Source organism: Lactuca virosa, chromosome 5 (assembly GCF_052849685.1).
Source record: "Lactuca virosa cultivar CGN04683 chromosome 5, Lactuca_virosa_CGN04683_v6, whole genome shotgun sequence".
Classification (NCBI taxonomy): domain Eukaryota; kingdom Viridiplantae; phylum Streptophyta; class Magnoliopsida; order Asterales; family Asteraceae; genus Lactuca; species Lactuca virosa.
This window is the reverse complement of record NC_136430.1, coordinates 184,036,473-184,060,094: the sequence shown is the minus strand read 5'-3', so window position 1 is coordinate 184,060,094 and position 23,622 is coordinate 184,036,473. Positions and strand designations below refer to the sequence as shown.

The 23,622-nt window shown below is 33.7% G+C and overlaps 1 protein-coding gene, 1 long non-coding RNA gene and 1 pseudogene across 2 annotated transcripts; all 3 read left to right on the top strand.

Annotated features, from left to right (window-relative positions):
• Window positions 1-3,746: 3,746 nt before the first annotated feature.
• On the top strand, window positions 3,747-6,082 carry NFD3 (Ribosomal L18p/L5e family protein). The gene is made up of 4 exons (XM_079048331.1): window positions 3,747-4,384; window positions 5,219-5,313; window positions 5,437-5,487; window positions 6,051-6,082. Exons 1-4 carry the CDS (start codon window positions 3,747-3,749, stop codon window positions 6,080-6,082), a joined length of 816 nt encoding a protein of 271 aa, XP_078904457.1.
• A 1,122-nt stretch (window positions 6,083-7,204) lies between these two features.
• LOC145112119 (chaperone protein ClpC, chloroplastic-like) lies at window positions 7,205-9,880 on the top strand (annotated as a pseudogene).
• Window positions 9,881-21,002: 11,122 nt separating this feature from the next.
• Window positions 21,003-22,913, top strand: LOC145115284 (uncharacterized). Its single transcript, XR_013711494.1, has 3 exons — window positions 21,003-21,114; window positions 21,205-21,289; window positions 22,875-22,913. It is a non-coding gene; the product is annotated as an uncharacterized LOC145115284 (long non-coding RNA).
• Window positions 22,914-23,622: the final 709 nt, after the last annotated feature.

Genomic DNA, 23,622 nt, shown 5'->3' with positions numbered 1-23,622 from the left:
CGACATAACAAGTATATTGATATGTCGTGAAGTAGTGGTTTCACATTAATGTTATCTTGTTCTTGTAAAAGGATGTATGTTCCTTTCTGTTCTTGTTATTGTATGTTCCTTTCTGTTCTTGTTATTGTTTGTTCCTTTCTGTTCTTGTTATTATATGTTCTGAACCCCTAAACTATACCTATTATAGTTTGCTAGTATGTTTGTTTTGAACTGTCTCTGATTTGTAGAAAAGACTCGATTATCTACTGAGTTATACTTGTACTTTAAAACAACGGAGTTTTATAAACAACAAAGTAACATAACTTAAAAGAGTTTTTGAATTGATTTGATCACTTACAAAAGCATAAGAAATCTTTAAAAGTGATGGTTATCACAGGTAAATCTTAACACAATAATATTGTGTTCAACTTGTATTCCCCCCTTAAAAGCATTTAAAACATTTAAAAGATTGATTATAGGGGTATGAACTCACCTTATGTGGGTGATTCAATTGAAGATTCGAGTAAGGATGATAAGTTCCACGAATGAAGTCCCGAGACACAAACAAGTCCTAAATGACATATATTGATACATATAGGCATGTAATTAGCAAATCTAACTACAAAAGATATTGGGAAACAACCTAGGATGCAAGAATAACTCACCAAAAGAGTGTTAGAAGAAAGTTAGGAGGTTGAAGGAGTGTTCATGGCTCTATGGTGTGATCACGGCCCAAGAACACATGAAGTGTTCACGACCCAACAAGGTTCACGACCCAAATGATGGGTGGTTCACGACCCAAGATGATGGTTCATGGCCCAAAGATGAGTGGTTCACGGCCCAACTTGATGTTCACGGCCCAAAGATGAGTGGTTCACGGCTCAAAATGGTGAAGAACACTTGAAGATCTTTGTGATTTGGCTAGTGTTTGAAGATCCTAGTAAGCTTCTATGGAGTATCTAAGGAAAGGGGTGTTTTAAGAGTGAAAGATTGAAATGTTTATGGATGATACTTGAGAGAGACTTAAGGGTTCACGGCCAAGGGATGAGAAATGAAGAGAAAATGGACCAATCTCTTATATATAAGAGTAGTTCACGGCCAAGTGAGGGTTCACGACTGTGAACTCATTTTGATGGTGATTCCATCTTGATTGCAACTCATAGAACTCAAGTTAATACTTCCTAACACACAATCCTTGAGTGTACTAGGCTTAGAACTCATTAAAATGACCCTTAACAAGGCTAAAAGGTGATAGAAACAAGTCTGACTTTTGGTTGATTGGATTGACTTACGAGGTAGAAATTCTCGGGTTGTCACACATATGGTAGAAACTATCAAAATAAAAACATGAAATTAGGTCTCAAACCGAAGCCGACCCGATATCAAAAAATGAATCGGTCTAGTTCCGACACCGACCCGATATCAGTCTAAAAAACGACCGAAAGCCAAAATATATACACACAACATTTCTGTGTTAACCGAAAAAGACCGAGAATAATCCCAACAAGACTGGTTTGAAAAAAGTCCAGAACAAGAAGAAAACCTCTCGAGACCGACATTGGTCCATAAAAAGACATGATTGTTCCAAGACCGGTTCCAAAAATACAATACCATATTACGAATGGACACGAACCGATCCATTTCCAAGACTGGCCCAGTCCAAAACAGTCTAGATAAATGTGTAGACTTGCACAAAAAGACTGGTCTCATATCAGACCCAAAAAAAGACTGAGACCGAACCGGTTTAAAACGAGACCGGACCGAAAAATGACGAGCTCGAGACTGTCCCAGACTGGATCGTTCCGAGACCGAACGAGACTGGTCTGGAAAAAAAGACCGGTAACCAAACTTTATAAATATATAATTTTTGTGTTAATTATACAAATTTTAGTCACAAACTATCTACTTTATTTCATTTTTTTATTAAATTTAAATTATCATTTTTAATAAATCTTAATTTATCATTTTGGTGATAATCTCATATTTGCTAATGGAAAAAACTCGAAACCAAAACAAAAGAATCGAAAAATATTGAAATCGAACAAAAAAACCCATAAATCGATCCGAAAAAGGCGCACAGAAAGACCGAGAGTCGAGACCGAAAAAGACCGGTCTAAAAAAAGACCAGTCCGAAAAAAGACCGGATCAAAAAAAGACCGAACGGGACCGATTTGAAAATAAACCGGACCGTTCCGAAGTCGACCTCAAAAATCGGACCGTTTCGAGACCGACTTAAGACTGGTCTGGGACTGCGATATACAACTCTATGAATGTGTATGAAAGATATTATATATAGAATTTGGGCCAAAATATAATTTAATAATTTATGCATAGGGCCCCGGTGCTTTTGGGCTTTTGGCCCAAGTTACCAAAAAAGAAAGCGTTACGAGTGGAGTTACGCCTATCGCTTCTCTTCTCTCCCGTTACCATCTCTCAATCGGAGCTCTTTCGTCGATCTCTCTCAGTCTCGGTCTCTTCACGTTCGATCTATCATCTATGTGCAATCACTGACTCTCACGCTCGCCTTTCGCCTCTCTAATATCAACTCTCAAGTAAGTTTAACCTAATTTCATGTTTTTATTTTGTAAACCCTAAATACCTTTCATCTAATTAGCTGTTGTTCGTTGGCTGCTCCCATTGCTAAGTATTGTCATTGTGTGTATAAGCTCTAAATGCTTTTAATTTTTTAATTTTTTTTTTACTTTGCCAACTGTTTGAAAGATCAGTACGCTTATGAATTTGGGAATTTTGTGTATTCAATTGTTATTTTGTTGATTACTTGTATTTGGATGATTAGTAATGTGTATATAGCTGCTCTACATACCTCTTCCCCATCAAATGTGTTTGAATCTATACTCAGATGTTATTAGAACTATAACAAACAGATACAAGACATTATATTCTATAAAATCATTTTTTATTATGCACTTCCAACTTTATTTTATTGTAACGTTACTTTTTGTAAAATCTACTCAACTATAGCAGTGAAATTATTTTGTACTTGGATGACACTTTTATGATTGGATAGATTTTTTCAAACTACCATGTTGTAATAGGAAGAAACAAAAATCTCATGGTATATTAAACAAATCAATAAAGGCATATTGTTATTTCTTGTATTTAACCTTAAATTTTTATATTATAAGCCAAATGAGCCTAATTTGGAGAGTTTTTTATGCGAATATTATTTCAAGGTTTTGTTGTAGTAAACTAGAGGAATAAAGATTTTGTGTCCCATGAAACTTTCAACCTTTTATTTTTTCGGTATCTCATTAAATTTGCTACATTTATTCTTTAAAAACTTCAAACTATTGTAATCTCTTACAAATTTTGTATGGATATAAAACGGAGTTAGGTTTTTACAAATATGTGTTAATGCTAAATGCAAGAAATAACTATGTAGTTTCATTTATTTGTGTATTATAGCATCATATTTTCAATTTTTTTTAATTACGACATTGTATTTTCAATTATTTTGTTCTTTAGGCATTTTTTTGGAAAATCTACCTAATTATAGCATTGTGCTATGAAGGAGTGAAAGTAGGATGTTATAATAAATAAATAAATCAATGAAAGTACATTACTATTTCTTGCATTTAGACTTAAAAGCTGTATTTTTTAATTGCTATTTCTTTTTTGTTTCTTATTGGGCTAATATCAAGAAATAACAACATATTTTCATTTATGTGTATAATGAAAGTACATTCCTATTTATTGCATTTACAAAATACATGTTATTTTGCAGGGACTCTATTCTCGACAACACCATGCCTAGATTCTTAACTAATTTAGCAACAAAATTAAAACTTTCACAACCAAATTCGTTAAAATTCACAAGTCCAATTCATTCCATCACCCAAAAGGAGTTCGAGAGAGGCCCCACCACAGGCCCCACCGGATTCCCCAACACTTCAAATCAACAACCCCTGGTCAACCCTAACCGAGCCGGTGGTGGTGGCTACTTTGACGGTCTGAGCCGGAGATTCTCCGGCTCAGACCGTCAACCCCCGATTGAACCGCTTCGGTTCAATCGGGGCACTCGTGACATGAACTTTGTCCGAGGAATAATGAAAGACAATCCTTCAACTGGAAGCGAGCAAAATGCGGATATTGTCCACATCAAACTAATGAGAAACAACACGTTTGTGACTGTGACCGATTCGAAAGGGAATAAGAAAATGGGGGCGAGTGCGGGATGTTTGGCGGAAATGAAAGGCGGGCCCAAGGTTTCGAAATATGCGGCTGAAGCGACGGCTGAACATGTGGGACGCGTGGCGAAAAGTATGGGGTTGAAATCGGTTGTTGTGAAGGTTAATGGGTTTACTTTTTTTAAGAGGAAGAAGTTGGCGATTTTGGGGTTTAGAGATGGGTATACGCATTCAAGATCTGATAGGAATCCGATTGTGTATATTGAGGATACGACTAGAAAGCCACATAATGGGTGTAGGCTAAGGAAACAACGACGTGTGTGAGGTGTTTGTGTTTTTTGTGTTGATTGGAATTTTGATTTAGCATCGATGTGGTGTTTTTCTTTTGAGATGTTTTTTGTGTAATAATTATGAGTTTGATGCAAATTTCTAATGCAAGATTTTACTCTTTAGGAGAAATTTTGACTTAAATTGATTGGTCACTATGTATATTTTATTCTTTTATTTATTTTAGAAGTTCAAATACTCTTTTTAAAAAACTCTATTTTGTGACCGTATAAGCTAATAAATTTTACTTTTTAGGAGAAATTTTGACTTGAATGAATGGTGACTTTATGTATATTTTATTTTTTTTATTTATTTTAGAAGTTCAAATATTTTTTTTTGAAAAAAAACTCTATTTTGTGACGGTATAAGTAATAAACATTTTTACACAAAAATATAAGTTGTTTTAAAAATGGTTATTATATTTTATAACAACAAAATCAGGAAATAAATCAATTATTCTTCATCGTATACTTTCTTTTCCCGCAATATATCAATTTACTGTTAAAATATGATATATATCAATTATACTAGATGGTATAGATCCCATAAAATCAGGAAATAAATTATCTTCAACTCCTCAACTTAATCCCAGTAAATCACGATTCAAATCTTATCTAATTTTGAATCCGATAATGAGACTATATAAACGAATTTTAATCTTTAAATTCACGTCAAATGATTTTGTTTCTGGTCGATTTCATACAACTAGGGTTCATCAATATTAATAAGGTTAGTGTAGTTTTAATGTTTGGTTATTTTTTCAGTTTGATGTTTTTATGGTTTATTTTTCTTTACATGTTACATGTTAAAGCTTCTGTTTCAAGTCCGTTTCATTCAAGCATTGTTAATCAGTTTGGAGGTGATTTTTTTAGAGTTCCATCTTTGTACTTTTTCTAAGTTTTGATAAAAGGAAAAAATCAGCATATTGCTCAATAAATTCATACAAAAGTAAAAACATAAGATGGTTGTTAAACATATACAGATCAAGGGCATTTTAGTAATTTGACTGTTCATGTTACCTATGTATTTGTTTGTATGTAATGACAGTATGACACACAATTAGGATACACATAACTGGAGAAAAAAATGGTAAGAATGACCCATTTGACCAAAAATGTCAAAATGGTCATTTTAATTTCTGTTTCAGTGTTTTGATATTGGTATAAGTTTTTTTTTATTTTTTATTTTTTTTAAGTGGTTCAAATAACAAACAAGGTCTAAACTGTAAATTTTTACCAAAACAAACTTATATTTGTTATAAGATTTTCTTAACAAATATGATCCATCTCCACTTTTAAATCAACTACAAACAACCCCCCAACTGGTGGGGGAATTTTTAGTCATCCAGGGATACATCCGGGATATGAAGATTGACAGGGTTTTCACTTTTACCCCTTAACTTTCTCATAATGATAAAAACGGCCCTCAAAACCAAGAACTTATAATTTTAAGTTTCTAAAGTTACCCCTTTTAATCCCTCACCTAAAATATATTTCTTTTTAGGTTACATAATTTTTTTTAAATATTATTTAATTTCTTTAAATCTTTTATAACTCCTTTTTGTTTATTTAACTTATTTATTTCTTTTTTGTTCAGTTTTAAGCCGTCAAAATGACCAAATTGACTAAAAAGGTAAAAATAGTTATTTTCACAAAAAATCCTTTATACTTTCTATTTTCAAAATTTCATGTCATTATAAGGTTTATTTTTTGTTCGGATTTAAGTGCTACAAATAATCAAAACATTAGCAAAAATGGTGAAAATTACCAAATTGACCAAAAAAGGTCAAAATGGTCATTTTAACTAAATAAAACTCTACTTTCTGTTTGAGTGTTTCATATATAACGTTCTTTTTTTTTTCTGTTTATTTTTAAGTGGTCCAAATGGCCAAATTAACCGAAAAGGTCAAAACTGTAAATTTTTACCAAAGAAAATTATACTTCTTTTTGTAAGAGTTTTTTTTTTTTTTTTTTTTTTTTGGTTCAGTTTTAAATCGTTGACAATTTCAAAATTTCATATCATTGTAAGGTTCTTTTTTGTTCGGTTTTAAGTGCTACAAATGATCAAAACATTAGAATATGTAATTAGCAAAAATAATGAAAATGACCAAAGTGACCAAAAAGGCAAAAATGGTTATTTTCACAAAAAAAATTTCTATGTTCTGTTTTCAAATTTTCATATCATTTTAAGGCTCTTTTTGTTCCGTTTTAACTGCTACAAATGACTAAAACATTAGAACTTATAATATTTATAATCGTATAATGTATAGCTGTATGATTGTATGTAATATGTATAATTGTAAAATGTACATGTATCAAATTATCAATGTATATAATCATGTGATCACTGATTCACTTATCAGTTTTAATAGTTAAAGTGGTATGCTTATGACTTTATATTGCATGTCTGCATGATCAATGTTGAAGTTTAACTTTATAATTGTATATATATCTAATATCTTGTATAGTTTGTTGCTGACTTACTGTATGTATATGATTATGTGTATGTAATATTACGCTTTTTAAAACCAAACTTCTATTTATTGTGAGATAGATTCCTATGTTTTATTCCATGCCAAGTTGCGAAGTGATTGGTTATGCATTACACTTTCTTCTTACTATACGCATATTATTTATTGAGGGAACTATTGCAAGTATCTACATTATCCTAAAATACTAGAGAAAGTATGACACGTAATTATTATATAATAATATAAAATGTATTATTTGCAGAATTCTTCAGTTGCAATCATGCAAGGGGCTCTGGTGCAATCTTCCACCTTTCCTTGGGCAGTTTCCAATAAAAGCAAGATCCATTCAAAGCAATCTGGAAATACAAAAAGACAAGTCAAGATGATGTGCACCTTACAAACTCCTCCATTAACGAAAGCTACGACTTTCTCTGGTTTAGACACCATGGTCAACAGAAGCGATGATTTCCATACCTCAGTTAGGAGAGAAATGTCCATGATTTAGACAATACCCTTTACAGAGGACGCTAAAAAAGTTATTAAGTTTGCACAAGAGGAGGCAAGACAACCTGGACACAATTTCGTGGGTGCAGAGGTAATTTTATTAGGTCTTATTGGCGACTTCAACAAAGTATCTAATGAAGAAGACGTTGACATATCAGCAAAGGTCTTCAAATCAATAGGGATTTTTTTAAAAGATGCACGTCCTGAGGTAGAAGAAATAATCGGAAGTGGTAGTGGAAATGTATGCGATGTCATTCCATTTACACCACGTGCAAAACATGTATTAGAATCCTCACAAGAGGAGGCCCAACAACTTGGTAATTAATTAACGCTAAAACAATATTTTTGTTGTCGAAACGTTAATAAAGTTAATTTAATTTAATTAGTACTATGGCTTTATTTTTATTTTTTCAGGTCGTAATTATATTGGATCCGAGCATTTGCTTCTTGGGTTGCTTCGTGTGGATGGAGGTGTAAATCATGTTCTTAGGAAGTTAGGTGTATCCCTAAATGACATTGGCACAAAGGCAAGTCTAGGTGTCCAAGTTAACAACTTAACATATATTTCGTATGAAAAAAAAAAAGACCCTTTATGTGAAATCTTGAACTCTTTGAGTAGGTGATGGAAATGGTTGAGAGTCCAAAAGCTGTTAATGATTTGATCTTTGACAACAAGATGCCAATTCATGAGGAATATGGTATTGACTTAACAAAGCTAGCAAAAGAGGTAACTTGTGTCCAATATATATATATATATATATATATATATATATATATATATATGCATGTGATTTACCATTGAAGTGTGTTTCTGTTAGAATTAGTTTATTACATTTTTCAGGGAAAGCTGGATGTTCTTCTTCGAAGGCAATCACAATCAGAAATAAAAAGAGTTACTGAAATTTTGGGAAGGCTTACAAAAAACAACCCATGCCTTGTTGGAGAACATGATGTTAGAAAGACATCTATTGTAGAAAGCCTCGCCGAAAGTATTTCATACTATAATAACGTTCCAGATTGTCTCAAGGATAAGAAGGTGTGTTGTAAGTATTCAGTTAGTTATAGTTAGTTATGCTCATGGGCTTTTTAGTAACTATGCATGTACACTTTAGTCGATAAATGCATAGAAAATTCTTTATTCTTGCTTTCGTATTCCATTACATGAATTTATGCAAGTAATAATATGAGACAGTATGATGGGTCTTGCGTTGGGAGAAGGGTTGTGAACACAAGATTTTAGTGAAGAGAGTTTGAAGTTTCATTTTTGTGTTACTTTTTCTTTTTAGATAAAAGGGTCATTTGAAATTTACGATCTTGTTTTTCAGGTGATTAGTGTAAACATGCGTCAATTTGGTCATGGAGAGAGGCAGGAGAAACTAAAGAAGCTAATTGAGGAAATCAAGGAAAGTGGTGAAATTATTCTCTTTATTGAAGAGATCCATACAGGAATTGGAGTAGAGGGGCCTATTGGTGTTGCTAACATCTTGAAGCAAGCTCTTGTTAGAGGTGAATTACAGGTAAGTAAGACCTAATGTAAGCATTATATGATACTTGCTAGAGATGAACTACACATGATATGTTTGGTTGCCAAATGGACACTCCTTCAAATTTCATGTTTAACAGATTTCACGATTCAAAGAAATTCGATTCCATATGTAATAATAAAACTTGAAATATTTTTTGTACGTATTTTTGTTTTTCTTGTAGTGTATTGGAGCAACAACCCCCGATGAGTACCAAAAACTCATTGAGAAGGACCCAACATTTGAGAAACTATTCCAGCCTGTAAAAGTGCCCGATCCAACATTTGATGAAACCTTAAGTATTTTATTTTGGCATCTTGGAAGGTATAAGAATCACCACAAGGTCCGTTACACTTATGAAGCATTAGAAGCTGCTTGTAATATGTCCTGTGACTCGATAAGGTATATATGTCAATCTATCTATCTAGTGCATATATATTATCATTGGTTAATTATTACAACTTCAACAAACATAAACTACTCATATAATACTTTTCTTTTTCATGTATATATCCATATATAGTAACCGCTTTCATCCCGGAAAGGCTATTGATTTAATCGATGAAGCCGGTTCATTTGTTGGTGACGATGAAGAAGGACTAGTAGGTCTAACCTACCTTGAGCTTCTAAAAGAGCTTAAATGGATGAAAGAGGTTATGCTAAAAACAAAAGAGGACATGGATGCATTTGGTGATAAGGACTTTAAAAAGGTATATATCTTATCTTATTTTAATTTTCTTGGCTTTTGTTAACTAAATTTGATAATTTACTCTCAACAGGCTAACAAGTTATGGGACAAGGGAATTGATCATAAGATTCACATGTTGGAGATTGAGGAAAGAATCAAGGAGATTAATAATGTCGTATGGGAGGGTGTTACCATAACCAAAGCAGACATTGAAGCTATCGCCAATATGCACTTTTGTTAAAACCGATTATTTGGTTGTGAATATTTGGTATTGGGAGTTTAATGTTTGCAGTTTTTACATGGAACATCTATTCTAATAAATAAAACCTATTTTTATCACTTGTCAATTTCTACTTCAATATGCCACATATAAATTTGTTGTTGTTTTTATTATTATAAAAAAATCTAGATGTCAATTTGTTGTGTTTTGTAATTAATTGATTTACTTAATGTTTTAGTTCCATTATAAATCCGTATTAAAGAAAATTTCCTATGTTGCCGTTTCTTTTGTTGATATTACACATTTTAATTTCCTATGTTGCCGTTTCTTTTGTTGATATTACGCATTTTATCATATATTCGCATTCTATCTACACCCTTTTTAACTACTAATCACATATCCTTTCCTAATTAATTGATTATTTCTTTTATGGTATATATCAATTTACCATAACCCCCATTGGTGCAATCATACAAAGCTTTGTAAATCCGTTCAATATGCTGTACCTTGTTGTTATAGGAAAAGAACCAGAAACTATGTTTTTATTAAGTGTAAAAAGGTAAGTATGTTGATATATTATAGGTTAGATATTGCTATGATCCTTAACATACATATTTTTGGGGACCTGATATTTCCACTGAATTATTTTCTCCATGCACTTGAAATTAAAGCATTTTGACCTTTTTGCCCTTGTCCTTATTGATAGTTTATAAAAAATATGAAATAGAGATAAATGGGTTAATATGCTGCCGCTGTTATCCTTAATCACATATCGCCTGTATCACCATTCACTTTTACCATACCTCTCTTTCAGCTGATTATCTTCTACATCTCAACCACAACCTCCAAAAAAAAAAACACTAAAACGGTGTTATTAACAATACAGTAATACTATGAAGAAACCCACTTTCTTCATAGTGCTTTGGGTTTTCATCCCAAAATGGGTAATACACCACCGGCAAAATCCTAATTATCCGACAATTTCATTTTTGTTTGAAGCATTAATATACAGCTACAATAGATGATGCACGAACAAAATGAACCAAATCAAAGGGATGACACATGTGACATGTGATGGAGGAAAGAACACAGAGCACTAGGTAGAAGCACAAATGTCAAAATTAGTTGTCGATAGGAGATGTCTAACCACAGATCGTCTGCATCACCATTCACCTTTACCGTATCTCTCTTTCGGTCGATCATCTTCTACATCCCAGCCACCATCACTATCGCAAATATTAATCACCATCGTCTTCTTTGAGAAGCCTTCATCAACAGGTTCCCTGTTCAGTCCATTCACGCCATCAAGAAGCGAAGCAAAGATGAAGATATAGACCTGCACACACAGCAAGAGCATATGTCGGGGGTGGGTCTCGGTTTTATTGAGGTGTATTCTGATCCTGGGAATCGATTCAGAAGGGAGGCAGGCGAATTGGAAGAAGCAACGGCGACCGGTGAACGGAAAAGAAGCAGCGTGTCCTGCTTCTTGAACGGCCACAAGAAATCGGGGTTTCGGCAAAAGTTTTTTTTTTTTTTTTTTTTTTTTTTACAAAATTCCTTTTTAACTTTTTGGTTTTTTACAAAAGAAAAGTTTAAAATATGTTTGGTTTATGTTTTGACTATTCAAAATCTAAAAGCCAAAAGTTAAAAAAAAAAAAAAAAAGTCATAAATTATGACTTTTGAAACAACTTATTTTTGTTATTACAAAAAGCAGATCTAAAAGAATTTTTTGAAATGCCAAACATCTTTAAAAAATTTTAGTTTTTTGAAAAACTTAAAAGTCTTAAAAGTCATTTTAAAAGATTCTCAAACACCACTTTCGTCTTTGGAAGATGCGTCCAAGGAAAGGAAGAACTAACGTTTGGATTTTTCTCTGTCTTTCACTTTTCTTATTTTTTTAATTAAAAAGGACAAAAAATTAAAAAAAAACTCTAATTTCAAGTGGATGAATAAAAATATGCAGTAGAAATATGAGCACCCATATTTTTGGATTGCATTTTTTCCTTTCATTGTAAGTAAACTCAACTTATACTAATATTTTGCCTTATCCTATTATTTTATTGCTTTCAATATCATATTCATTATTCAAACATATTTATTAAAAATGGATGTGTTTTTAAACAATTAAATTGATTCTAATTTTCCTTCATTCAGACAAGAATTCTGTCAGCAACATTTGCAGTCCATCTGATTCAAGAAGCACTTTATTATGTTTATATCTTTTCATTAGATTTCGAGTAGGTGTATGAAATTTAGGAGTAATTGATTATGTTTATAGCTCATGAACTATGGTCTTATTTATCAATGATATTACATTTAGAGTAGTTTGGAACAAAGAAATAGATGAACATGGAAATGAGAACAAACCTTGCTCCCAAGGACAACGACTGGGATCCTCTGCAAAATATATTGCAAGTGAGTCTGCATATTGATCCTGAAAACCATGTAAGCTTGTTAGAGAGTAAAATCATATAGCTTTTTTTTCTTCTTTAACTGGTGTTAATTTCGGGACGAAATTCCCTCTAACGGGGGATGATGTGACAACCGTCAACTTTCGCTCAAGTCAAAGTCAAACAAAGTCAACAAGTCAAACCGGTCAACTCCATTAACCCTTGTATGTTAGGCTTTACATTATACAATTCGCTATTTCAATGAGAAAACATCATTTGAAAAATTCATGTGTTTGATTTTCCTTAGCCTTAACAGTGCTAAACAACAAACCAAAGCGATAAAACACTATTGCATAATCATCGGGATTGTGTAAGACACTAAATCATGGCTTAACGGGGTTTATGGACCTTTCGTTGCGAAGCCGGACACTCAAAAAGATCACAAACGAAACCTCTCACAATCTCTTTCACTCAACCTCTCTCTATTAAAATCTCTCCCAAATCTCTCCCGAATCTCTCCCAAATCTCTCTCAAAAGTTCCTTTAATTTTTTTTGTAATCATTCGGGCCATCCCGACCCTTAACTGGGTCAAAAACCACTTGAAACGGGGTAAAAACGGGTAAAATAGGCTTAAGGACCCAAAACTGAAGCTTTAGGACCGAAGTCCCTGTCATAAAGGAAGACGACACACATTTGTCTGTCGTAACCATACGACTCGCGTGTTGATGACACGCAATGAGTATAAGGAAGCCCCTGTCATAAAAGAAGACGACATGCATGTTTGCGTGTCATAAGTTTTCCGGTTTTTCGACTACGACTTCGTTTTAACTCCGTTTTTCATTATTTTAACGTGGGATTTTCACCCAAAACTTTATTTTATAAACTAAGGCCCCAAAATATATAAATCTCCAGGGTTTTTATAAAAATGTATTAAAAGAATTGGTGGTTGGACTAATTATTGAGGGAATATTTGCTTTTCCTTATTTTATGACAAAAGCAAGCCACCACCACCTCACTCTATGATCATCCACTCTTTCCCACTACTCCTTGTCACCTTAGTGGACCTTTACACCCAATCTCCAGATCTTCCCATGTTCTAAGAGCTGGAGGATTGATCCTCTCTCCTCATTCTCCATAAAGTTCTTTCATTCTACACTTAGCAACCAAAGGACACTCTCCAAAATTCTCTCATCTTTTCTCTCAATTTCAAGAACTTCAAGGCTTTCTCCAGGGATTTCTTCCTTCAATTAGTAAGTATCTTCATCATTCACATAATTATTAAACTCCATTCTACTCAAATCATTGATATCTTACACAAATTCCATCTTATTCGGTGTTAGATTCTCGAATCATCAAGACATCTTCTTAGTGTTCTTGGGTTGAACACTTCCTCTATCTCACTTTCATCTACTGAAATCACATAAGGTGAGTTCATACCCCTACATTTAGATGTTTTTCTTAAGTTTTAAGGGGGGAATACAAGTAAAATCATCAAGAACACAATTAAACGTTTTCTAACAGATTACATCAGAAAAGATGGACGTTAATCACGGACTGTTTTGGTGAACTTAAATATTTTAGTTTTCAAAACTGTTCCAGGTGCAAGTAGTTCAAACTCGTAGCTTTAAAATGAATACTTGCACATCTCCATGTGATTTTTCTACAATTTATGGTGATTTTTACAAAACTGCCTATCATTTCAGAGGCAAACCCGGACCGGTATGTGATTATGAACATTTTCACCTCTGTTAGAGATCACTAAAAATCTTGATAAAATTTACAAACAAGCTAGACTCATATTCCAAACTCTCAAAATTTGCGGATTTGGATTTGGAGCTTTGATGATTTTTCTATAAAGTTTCTAAAAACAGTAACAGAAACTGTTTTCAACAAAAAGTTGCTGTCAGTTTCATTTCACCTTGTAACATGTTGAGCAAGGTGTATATTTTTATATGATTATATGTTATTGCAATATATGTCATTTTATCTTAATATATGGACACACATCAGTTTACAAATGGATTTGGACATATTGAATATAAAGAATAACAAGTGATTATAATCAAAGTACAACCGATATATTCAAACATTTAATAAACTATTTTAAATATAGTTTGCATACATTACTACGTACTACCCTTGGTTGATAAACTATAATAGGTATAGTTTATGATACATTACATAACACATACATTTCAAAATGGTACATTTATACAAAGGATATTTTCATTAAGCAAGGTACGGCCATACGGTACCAAGTTTTAATAACACGTATTTCCGTTAACGATACATTCAAACATTTAATAAACTATTTTAAATATAGTTTGCATACATTACTACGTACTACCCTTGGTTGATAAACTATAATAGGCATAGTTTATGATACATTACATAGCACATACATTGAAATAGGGTACATTTATACAAAGGATATTTTCATTAAGCAAGGTACGGCCATACGGTACCAAGTTTTCATAACACGTAATTCCGTTAATGACTTTGTGAGACATTTACTTCAAATTACCATTAAGTCCTGTATTGTAACCAGAGTCTCCTTGAGGGAGAGCGTGATAGTTGTGTATAGATCTATATTGGGTTTGACAAACCCACACCTAAGCTGCATGCAACAGCTAGACCGGCAGGTCTGGGGTGACAAATGTCATAACATTTCCGACGCCTGAAGAACGTCGTTTCAGGCCAACTAGGTCATATCATGGTTATAATAACTCACATAAAGTATTAATAAACGTTGGAATTTACGGGAACTTCATTAAAATTTAACGAGTTTATGTCGATATTAAACTTGCATTGTTTTACTATAAATATGACAAATTACTTGTACATTTCGGTCTTTGGGTTTTAAGACTACATTTACACATTAAGGAAAATATTGGATTTTCTAACACAAATACTACTTTCACAAACGAAAGGCTTTTAATAATACCAAACAAAAGCTTATGAACTCACCAACCTTTGTGTTGACACTTTTTCAAACAACTTGTATTCTCAGGAAATCATTAAACAGGTAATCAAGTGCTTTTGAGGATGGGACGCTAAGGCGTCTACTATTTCATATTTTGTCAACATATTGTAATTGATTCGTAAACATGTAATTCATACAATGATGTAACCTTTTCAATTATATATATGTTGGTTGTGTTTGTTTGAATTACTATTACAATTGTTGTTATGATACTATACATGAAGTCCTCCACCCCCGGACGTTTCCGCCATCCTTGGTTTGGGGGTGTGACAGATTGGTATCAGAGCACAGTTTATAGTGAATTAAGTATATCAAACCACATAAGATATACAAACTATAAACACAATTGGGACTAATAGTCTCTGATTTGTGCATTTTTCAAATAAATATACTTTTAGAAAATAAATGATTTTTTATTAAAAGTATAAATACATGCATACATGCTCATATAGTGTCATAACTAGAAGAACATAAAATAAAAGAAGAGGAGTTGTACATTATGGGTATGCCTTGGTATATGTAAATCAAGTCTGGGAAGGATATAGCCTGATCAACTATATCTGTCCGAGGAGTGACTTACATATACCGGGGGATAGTCATAATGGGCAACAAATCTATCAACCTAACTACACCCTACAAAGAATACTTTAAGAATCGAATCTAAACAGCTAAAAATACTATAGGAGTATTTGGTGATACTATAACCAACTTATGTGAAAACTAAAGACCTCTATTAGTAGGCCTATGATAACTGAGTGCATACGCCAAGGTTATACATAATTAAAGATATTATAGACTCAGAATCTATGACTATTGCTCTACTTCCTGTTCCTTGTTTGGTTGTGGACTTAGAGTAGAGTCATTTATTCGAAAGTCTATTCTATCTCAAATTATGTATAACTGATATGCACTACGTGATTATAGACGTAACTAATAAGGATCACCCCTATAAGTAATTATAGGATTAGGCGTCTATTAATTATCTCTTCTACCCCTATTCTCGCAGGAGCAACATGATGTGTACATTTTAACGCCCGTACAAAACCTACTTCTACCCACTACCATAACTCCATCTCCAAGACGTTAACAGAAACACCAAGAATAGTTCACTAAAGTGCGAAAATATACATGTGTATATAAATGGTAAGGATATTTACTAAAAGGTTTATCAATGAAATAGGCATGCATTTTATTTCATTGAATCTCACTACTTGGTATTACAAACAATTTACAACTGGTAACTATAAGATTCTTTAGGTGTACCTCGAAGTTATGTGTAATTAAGGAATGATTGACCTAGAAATGGTGAGTCCGCCTTAGGACCTGTTCCATGTTTGGTTGTGGACTTAGGGTAGACTCATTAGGATCAACAGTCTAATAAAATTTTAATTACACATAACTGGGGGCATGTCAAGAGAATCTTAGGAGTGGATCAGACATGGAACAAATCACAAGATTATAATCAAGTTATTCCTACTAAATTCATAAGTCTATTTATATAGACCTCTGGTATAGAGTCGTCGGCGTAGTCGTGTCGGCAATCTAAAATATGGCTAAATACATAATACAAACTATAATACCCAAATTATACAAAATTTTCTGCATTAAAAATCAATAGACAAATACATAAAATGAAACTAAAAAAAAAAAGAGTATCAAACTATCAAGAGAAAAACACATACAATGTAGATTAAAATCCACTAATGATAACAAAATGGCTAAAAGAAAAGGTAAGGACTAAGGATTGTTAAGTCCTCTCTTCTTATAAATAGCTTTGAAGCAAGCTAGCCTAAGCTTCTTTGTTCTTTCTGTCAGTTCCATACCTGGCAATTTCTCCATCATCTTCTTGTGCCCTGCTAACGTCTCTACATCCTCCTTTAATCCCAACTCCTAGTTTTTTTAGGTAGATGCAATATATTTTTCGTGTGAGTTCATAAAATTTACAATGAGTTAAGTTTATGTAAATATAAATCAGAAATCGTAGTAAAACAATTGATTCGATGTGGCATATGCCTAGGGCCTATGTTTATGTTATAAAGAAACTAATAATTAAAATTTTAGAAAATACCAAAACTACTTTGGTTACCAAGTGCATGCATACATGCATGAGTAATGTATAGAAGGTTATTATCGTAGTTTACCTTGGCATTTTGAATGAGGGATTGAAGGCTCTTAAGTTTTCTATGAGGCCATCTGTTTATGTTTAGCTCTCTGCATCTTTTCTTCAACAATGTTAACCTTATCCCTAGTTCCTTTGCTGCCATGATTATCGGCATCTCAAAGTACTTCGCTATCTCTTCAAACTCCAATGGTCTCAATCTATTTGCCACCTTCCGGCCACTGTGATCAGTGGTGGCAGCACTAGAACTACCTGTAGCCTCACCACCGGATTTACAGTCTTCACTGAAACTAACCAATGGTAAATTACCATCCTCCCAACAATCCCATAAGCTTATGTCTTCAAGGGGATCAAGATCATGAAACTCATTTCTAGAAATGATGTTTTGATCTTTGTTAAGTACTGTGGAAACATTCTGATCGAGCACTTCATGCGATTTTTCCGAAAACTCGAAATCCTGATGGTTGAGCAGGTCACCACTGCAAAAATCAAACCATGTTTTGATCAATATAAACAAAATCACTTTTCTGTGCGAAAGATGGTGTAATGAGTGACATTTATATATAACTGAACAGATCCTGATGATCAAAGTACTGAAACCGATCGAGGTCATCTATGGGGTTTTGATGATCTGCAGGCGGATCCATTTGTGAGGGAGAAGTTAAAGAGTCGCGGTAAGAATGTGCTGATTTATATAAGGGAAGTGGGAGAAGTAACGAATAACAAATAAAGAGGAAATGAATGGTCTTTGAGCCGTAACCTTCTTCTGTGATGATTTATATAAGGTAAGTGGGAGGAGTAATAAATAAAAAAATAAAGAGGAAATGAATGGTCTTTGAGCCGTAACCTTCTTCTTCAATTCACACACATATACGTATATGTTGCTGCAAATTAGGACTTTTGTGCCTCATGCATTTAATGCATCACATGCCTACTGCATATTCTTGACTTTGAAGCTACGTACCAGTTTCGAATTTCCCCAGTAGCACACTTTTCATTAGAAAGTACTCCAAGTCTTCACACATGCAAATTATGACTTGAGTGTCGCTATAGGTAACTAATAAAACTTTATTTTTTTTAACCCCTTAAATATCAGTACAAGCATCTAACATCGAAATTTAAATTCTAAATTTCTTTTTATTACTAAAACTAGCATCTATTCAAGTCTATAAACCATGAATCTTGGGAACACGGCAAAACCCAAATAAGTCTTATCATCTATGTAAAAACTCAGGGTTTTTACCAGTGAATCTATCAGTAGCGGAGCTTGAACAATTAACTTGGGGGAGGGGGGCCGAAAATATTATAAACTGAAATTAAAAAAAAAAAAATCAAAATCAAAATTTGAACAATAACCAATAACTCATTTAACAATAACCAAATCTATAAGTTCATAACTTGTAAATCAAATTGGAAAATCGCCAAATCACAAATGACAGCCAAATTAAAAAGAAACTCAGTAAGACAGTAGTAACGCATAAATAGGCAACGGATTGACTGAAAACAGCAGCAGCAGTGCAATACGCCAACACCAACAATCAACAATCTTACAATTAGAAAAGAAAGAACAGCTGAACAGGATATGGGTCTCGGGATTACATACCTGATTTCTGTGAAGTGTGAATAGGGATTTGGGCATTAGGCGATGGCGATTGGCGAGAGTGAGACCAGGAGACTGACTTAGCGAGACAGCGAGAAACGAACAGCAGGCGAGATAGGCAGCGAATTGGGCAAATAAGGATGAATCGATTTTGATTTCTTGATATCGGGCTTGGTAACACTTGCCTATAACCCAAGTGGGGTAACAAAGTGGATGTTCATTTGAGTTGGCCCAGTAGGCAATGTGGACCTGAAGAGCCGAGGCATGTTATCTATCCACTGTCGAGAGAGAAGAGTTTTTGCAGCTCTGTGAAGACAGCCTGACACATTGCCTCTTTCTCTAAGACCCAAGCCTAAGCTCAAGCCACATGAATCAACTCTCGACTTGGAGCGGGCAAGAGTATTGGACCATTCTGATTAGGAATCGGGAGGGGCCAAAGCCCAAGTTTGAAGATAGCAGGCTTATAACAATTTTATTTTGAACTACAATTCCTACTCCTGCCCCAATAATACTACGCCCCTGGAATCTATGATGGCTAGTGTAAACGTTATGGTCATATATCATTAAGATTCTATGGAATTAGAATGTGTGATTCCGCCTCATTCCCTGTTCCTTGTTTGGTTGTGGGCTTAAGGCGGGGTCACCCATCCAAAATGCCCTTGCAATCTTAATGATATACGACTAGTTTACGCCAATCGACTATAAAAGAACTAGTAGGACTTATAATGCAAATTTCGTCAAAATTTGTTGAAACATTCGTAATGATGGAACTCGCTAACTATAAAATATTCATAGTGGTAATACCAAGGATAAAACAGGGAGTATAAAAGCACACATAGAATACTCTATCATCCTAAAACAATAAACTCCTTTTAAATTGACTCAGCTCAAGTTACAATAAGAAATTTCCAAGGTCGTCATGTGACATCAGGCAAGTTGTTCCTCGCCATAATCAATTTCTTGTACTACGAGAAGTTTTCCACATCTTTTTCCAAACTCTTGAAGTCCCAGTCAAAATGCAAATTTCGGGACGAAATTCCCTCTAACGGGGGGATGATGTGACAACCGTCAAATTTCGCTCAAGTCAAAGTCAAACAAAGTCAACAAGTCAAACCGGTCAACTCCATTAACCCTTGTATGTTAGGCTTTACATTATACAATTCGCTATTTCAATGAGAAAACATCATTTGAAAAATTCATGTGTTTGATTTTCCTTAGCCTTAACAGTGCTAAACAACAAACCAAAGCGATAAAACACTATTGCACAATCATCGGGATTGTGTAAGACACTAAATCATGGCTTAACGGGGTTTATGGACCTTTCGTTGCGAAGCCGGACACTCAAAAAGATCACAAACGAAACCTCTCACAATCTCTTTCACTCAACCTCTCTCTATTAAAATCTCTCCCAAATCTCTCCCGAATCTCTCCCAAATCTCTCTCAAAAGTTCCTTTAATTTTTTTTGTAATCATTCGGGCCATCCCGACCCTTAACTGGGTCAAAAACCACTTGAAACGGGGTAAAAACGGGTAAAATAGGCTTAAGGACCCAAAACTGAAGCTTCAGGACCGAAGTCCCTGTCATAAAGGAAGACGACACACATTTGTCTGTCGTAACCTTACGACTCGCGTGTTGATGACACGCAATGAGTATCAAGGAAGCCCCTGTCATAAAAGAAGACGACATGCATGTTTGCGTGTCATAAGTTTTCCGGTTTTTCGACTACGACTTCGTTTTAACTCCGTTTTTCATTATTTTAACGTGGGATTTTCACCCAAAACTTTATTTTATAAACTAAGGCCCCAAAATATATAAATCTCCAGGGTTTTTATAAAAATGTATTAAAAGAATTGGTGGTTGGACTAATTATTGAGGGAATATTTGCTTTTCCTTATTTTATGACAAAAGCAAGCCACCACCACCTCACTCTATGATCATCCACTCTTTCCCACTACTCCTTGTCACCTTAGTGGACCTTTACACCAAATCTCCAGCTCTTCCCATGTTCTAAGAGCTGGAGGATTGATCCTCTCTCCTCATTCTCCATAAAGTTCTTTCATTCTACACTTAGCAACCAAAGGACACTCACCAAAATTCTCTCATCTTTTCTCTCAATTTCAAGAACTTCAAGGCTTTCTCCAGGGATTTCTTCCTTCAATTAGTAAGTATCTTCATCATTCACATAATTATTAAACTCCATTCTACTCAAATCATTGATATCTTACACAAATTCCATCTTATTCGGTGTTAGATTCTCGAATCATCAAGACATCTTCTTAGTGTTCTTGGGTTGAACACTTCCTCTATCTCACTTTCATCTACTGAAATCACATAAGGTGAGTTCATACCCCTACATTTAGATGTTTTTCTTAAGTTTTAAGGGGGGAATACAAGTAAAATCATCAAGAACACAATTAAACGTTTTCTAACAGATTACATCAGAAAAGATGGACGTTAATCACAGACTGTTTTGGTGAACTTAAATATTTTAGTTTTCAAAACTGTTCCAGGTGCAAGTAGTTCAAACTCGTAGCTTTAAAATGAATACTTGCACATCTCCATGTGATTTTTCTACAATTTATGGTGATTTTTACAAAACTGCCTATCATTTCAGAGGCAAACCCGGACCAGTCTGTGATTATGAACATTTTCACCTCTGTTAGAGATCACTAAAAATCTTGATAAAATTTACAAACAAACTAGACTCATATTCCAAACTCTCAAAATTTGCGGATTTGTATTTGGAGCTTTGATGATTTTTCTATAAATTTTCTAAAAACAGTAACAGAAACTGTTTTCAACAAAAAGTTGCTGTCAATTTCATTTCACCTTGTAACATGTTAAGCAAGGTGTATATTTTTATATGATTATATGTTATTGCAATATATGTCATTTTATCTTAATATATGGACACACATCAGTTTACAAATGGATTTGGACATATTGAATATAAAGAATAACAAGTGATTATAATCAAAGTACAACCGATATATTCAAACATTTAATAAACTATTTTAAATATAGTTTGCATACATTACTACGTACTACCCTTGGTTGATAAACTATAATAGGTATAGTTTATGATACATTACATAACACATACATTTCAAAATGGTACATTTATACAAAGGATATTTTCATGAAGCAAGGTACGGCCATACGGTACCAAGTTTTAATAACACGTATTTTCGTTAACGATACATTCAAACATTTAATAAACTATTTTAAATATAGTTTGCATACATTACTACGTACTACCCTTGGTTGATAAACTATAATAGGCATAGTTTATGATACATTACATAGCACATACATTGAAATAGGGTACATTTATACAAAGGATATTTTCATTAAGCAAGGTACGGCCATACGGTACCAAGTTTTCATAACACGTAATTCCGTTAATGACTTTGTGAGACATTTACTTCAAATTACCATTAAGTCTTGTATTGTAACCAGAGTCTCCTTGAGGGAGAGCGTGATAGTTGTGTATAGATCTATATTGGGTTTGACAAACCCACACCTAAGCTGCATGCAACAGCTAGACCGGCAGGTCTGGGGTGACAAATGTCATAACATTTCCGACGCCTGAAGAACGTCGTTTCAGGCCAACTAGGTCATAGCATGGTTATAATAACTCACATAAAGTATTAATAAACGTTGGAATTTACGGGAACTTCATTAAAATTTAACGAGTTTATGTCGATATTAAACTTGCATTGTTTTACTATAAATATGACAAATTACTTGTACATTTCGGTCTTTGGGTTTTAAGACTACATTTACACATTAAGGAAAATATTGGATTTTCTAACACAAATACTACTTTCACAAACGAAAGGCTTTTAATAATACCAAACAAAAGCTTATGAACTCACCAACCTTTGTGTTGACACTTTTTCAAACAACTTGTATTCTCAGGAAATCATTAAACAGGTAATCAAGTGCTTTTGAGGATGGGACGCTAAGGCGTCTACTATTTCATATTTTGTCAACATATTGTAATTGATTCGTAAACATGTAATTCATACAATGATGTAACTTTTTCAATTATATATATGTTGGTTGTGTTTGTTTGAATTACTATTACAATTGTTGTTATGATACTATACATGAAGTCCTCCACCCCCGGACGTTTCCGCCATCCTTGGTTTGGGGGTGTGACATCTGGTTTCAACTCAAATATACTTTCAAGATACAAAGAGAGTTTAGACAGAATACATGGGAAAAGTTATCTATCTCTAAGTACAACTCCTATTTATAGGAGAAATAGAAAGTATACAAAAAATACTAAGGACTAGACATTACAGTTTCGAAACATAACATGCCTTAGTAAATATATAACCAACATTCGAAACTTACTCAAATACATTCGACACATTACAACATAATTCGACATTTACAATCTCCTCCTTTGTAATCAGTGTCGAAATCAGTTCATAAGTATTTAAGCAACCATATGCATTGATCTTCTGATCTCAGAATACCAACTCACAACCTTTTTCAACTCAGCTTTATCTCCTTTATTATTTTTCTTACAACTGTTCATACGCACAATAAAGTTTGTATATTGAGCAGTTGTATAACGTTCAACTTCTGAAGCTTGAAACAAAAACTTCGTTGTCTTCCCTTTCTTGTTCTTTCCAGAGAAAACTAATCCCATAGGTTT

Bases quoted from the DNA above. Each gene is read 5' to 3' on its own strand.
- NFD3 (XM_079048331.1), top strand. From the start codon at position 3,747: ATGCCTAGATTCTTAACTAATTTAGCAACAAAATTAAAACTTTCACAA. The intron at 4,385-5,218 runs GTATATTGAGGA...TTATTTTTTCAG, and splicing joins TCTGATAGGAATCCGATTGT to TTTGATGTTTTTATGGTTTA. The intron at 5,488-6,050 runs GTATGTAATGAC...TTTTTTGTTCAG, and splicing joins TGTTACCTATGTATTTGTTT to TTTTAAGCCGTCAAAATGAC.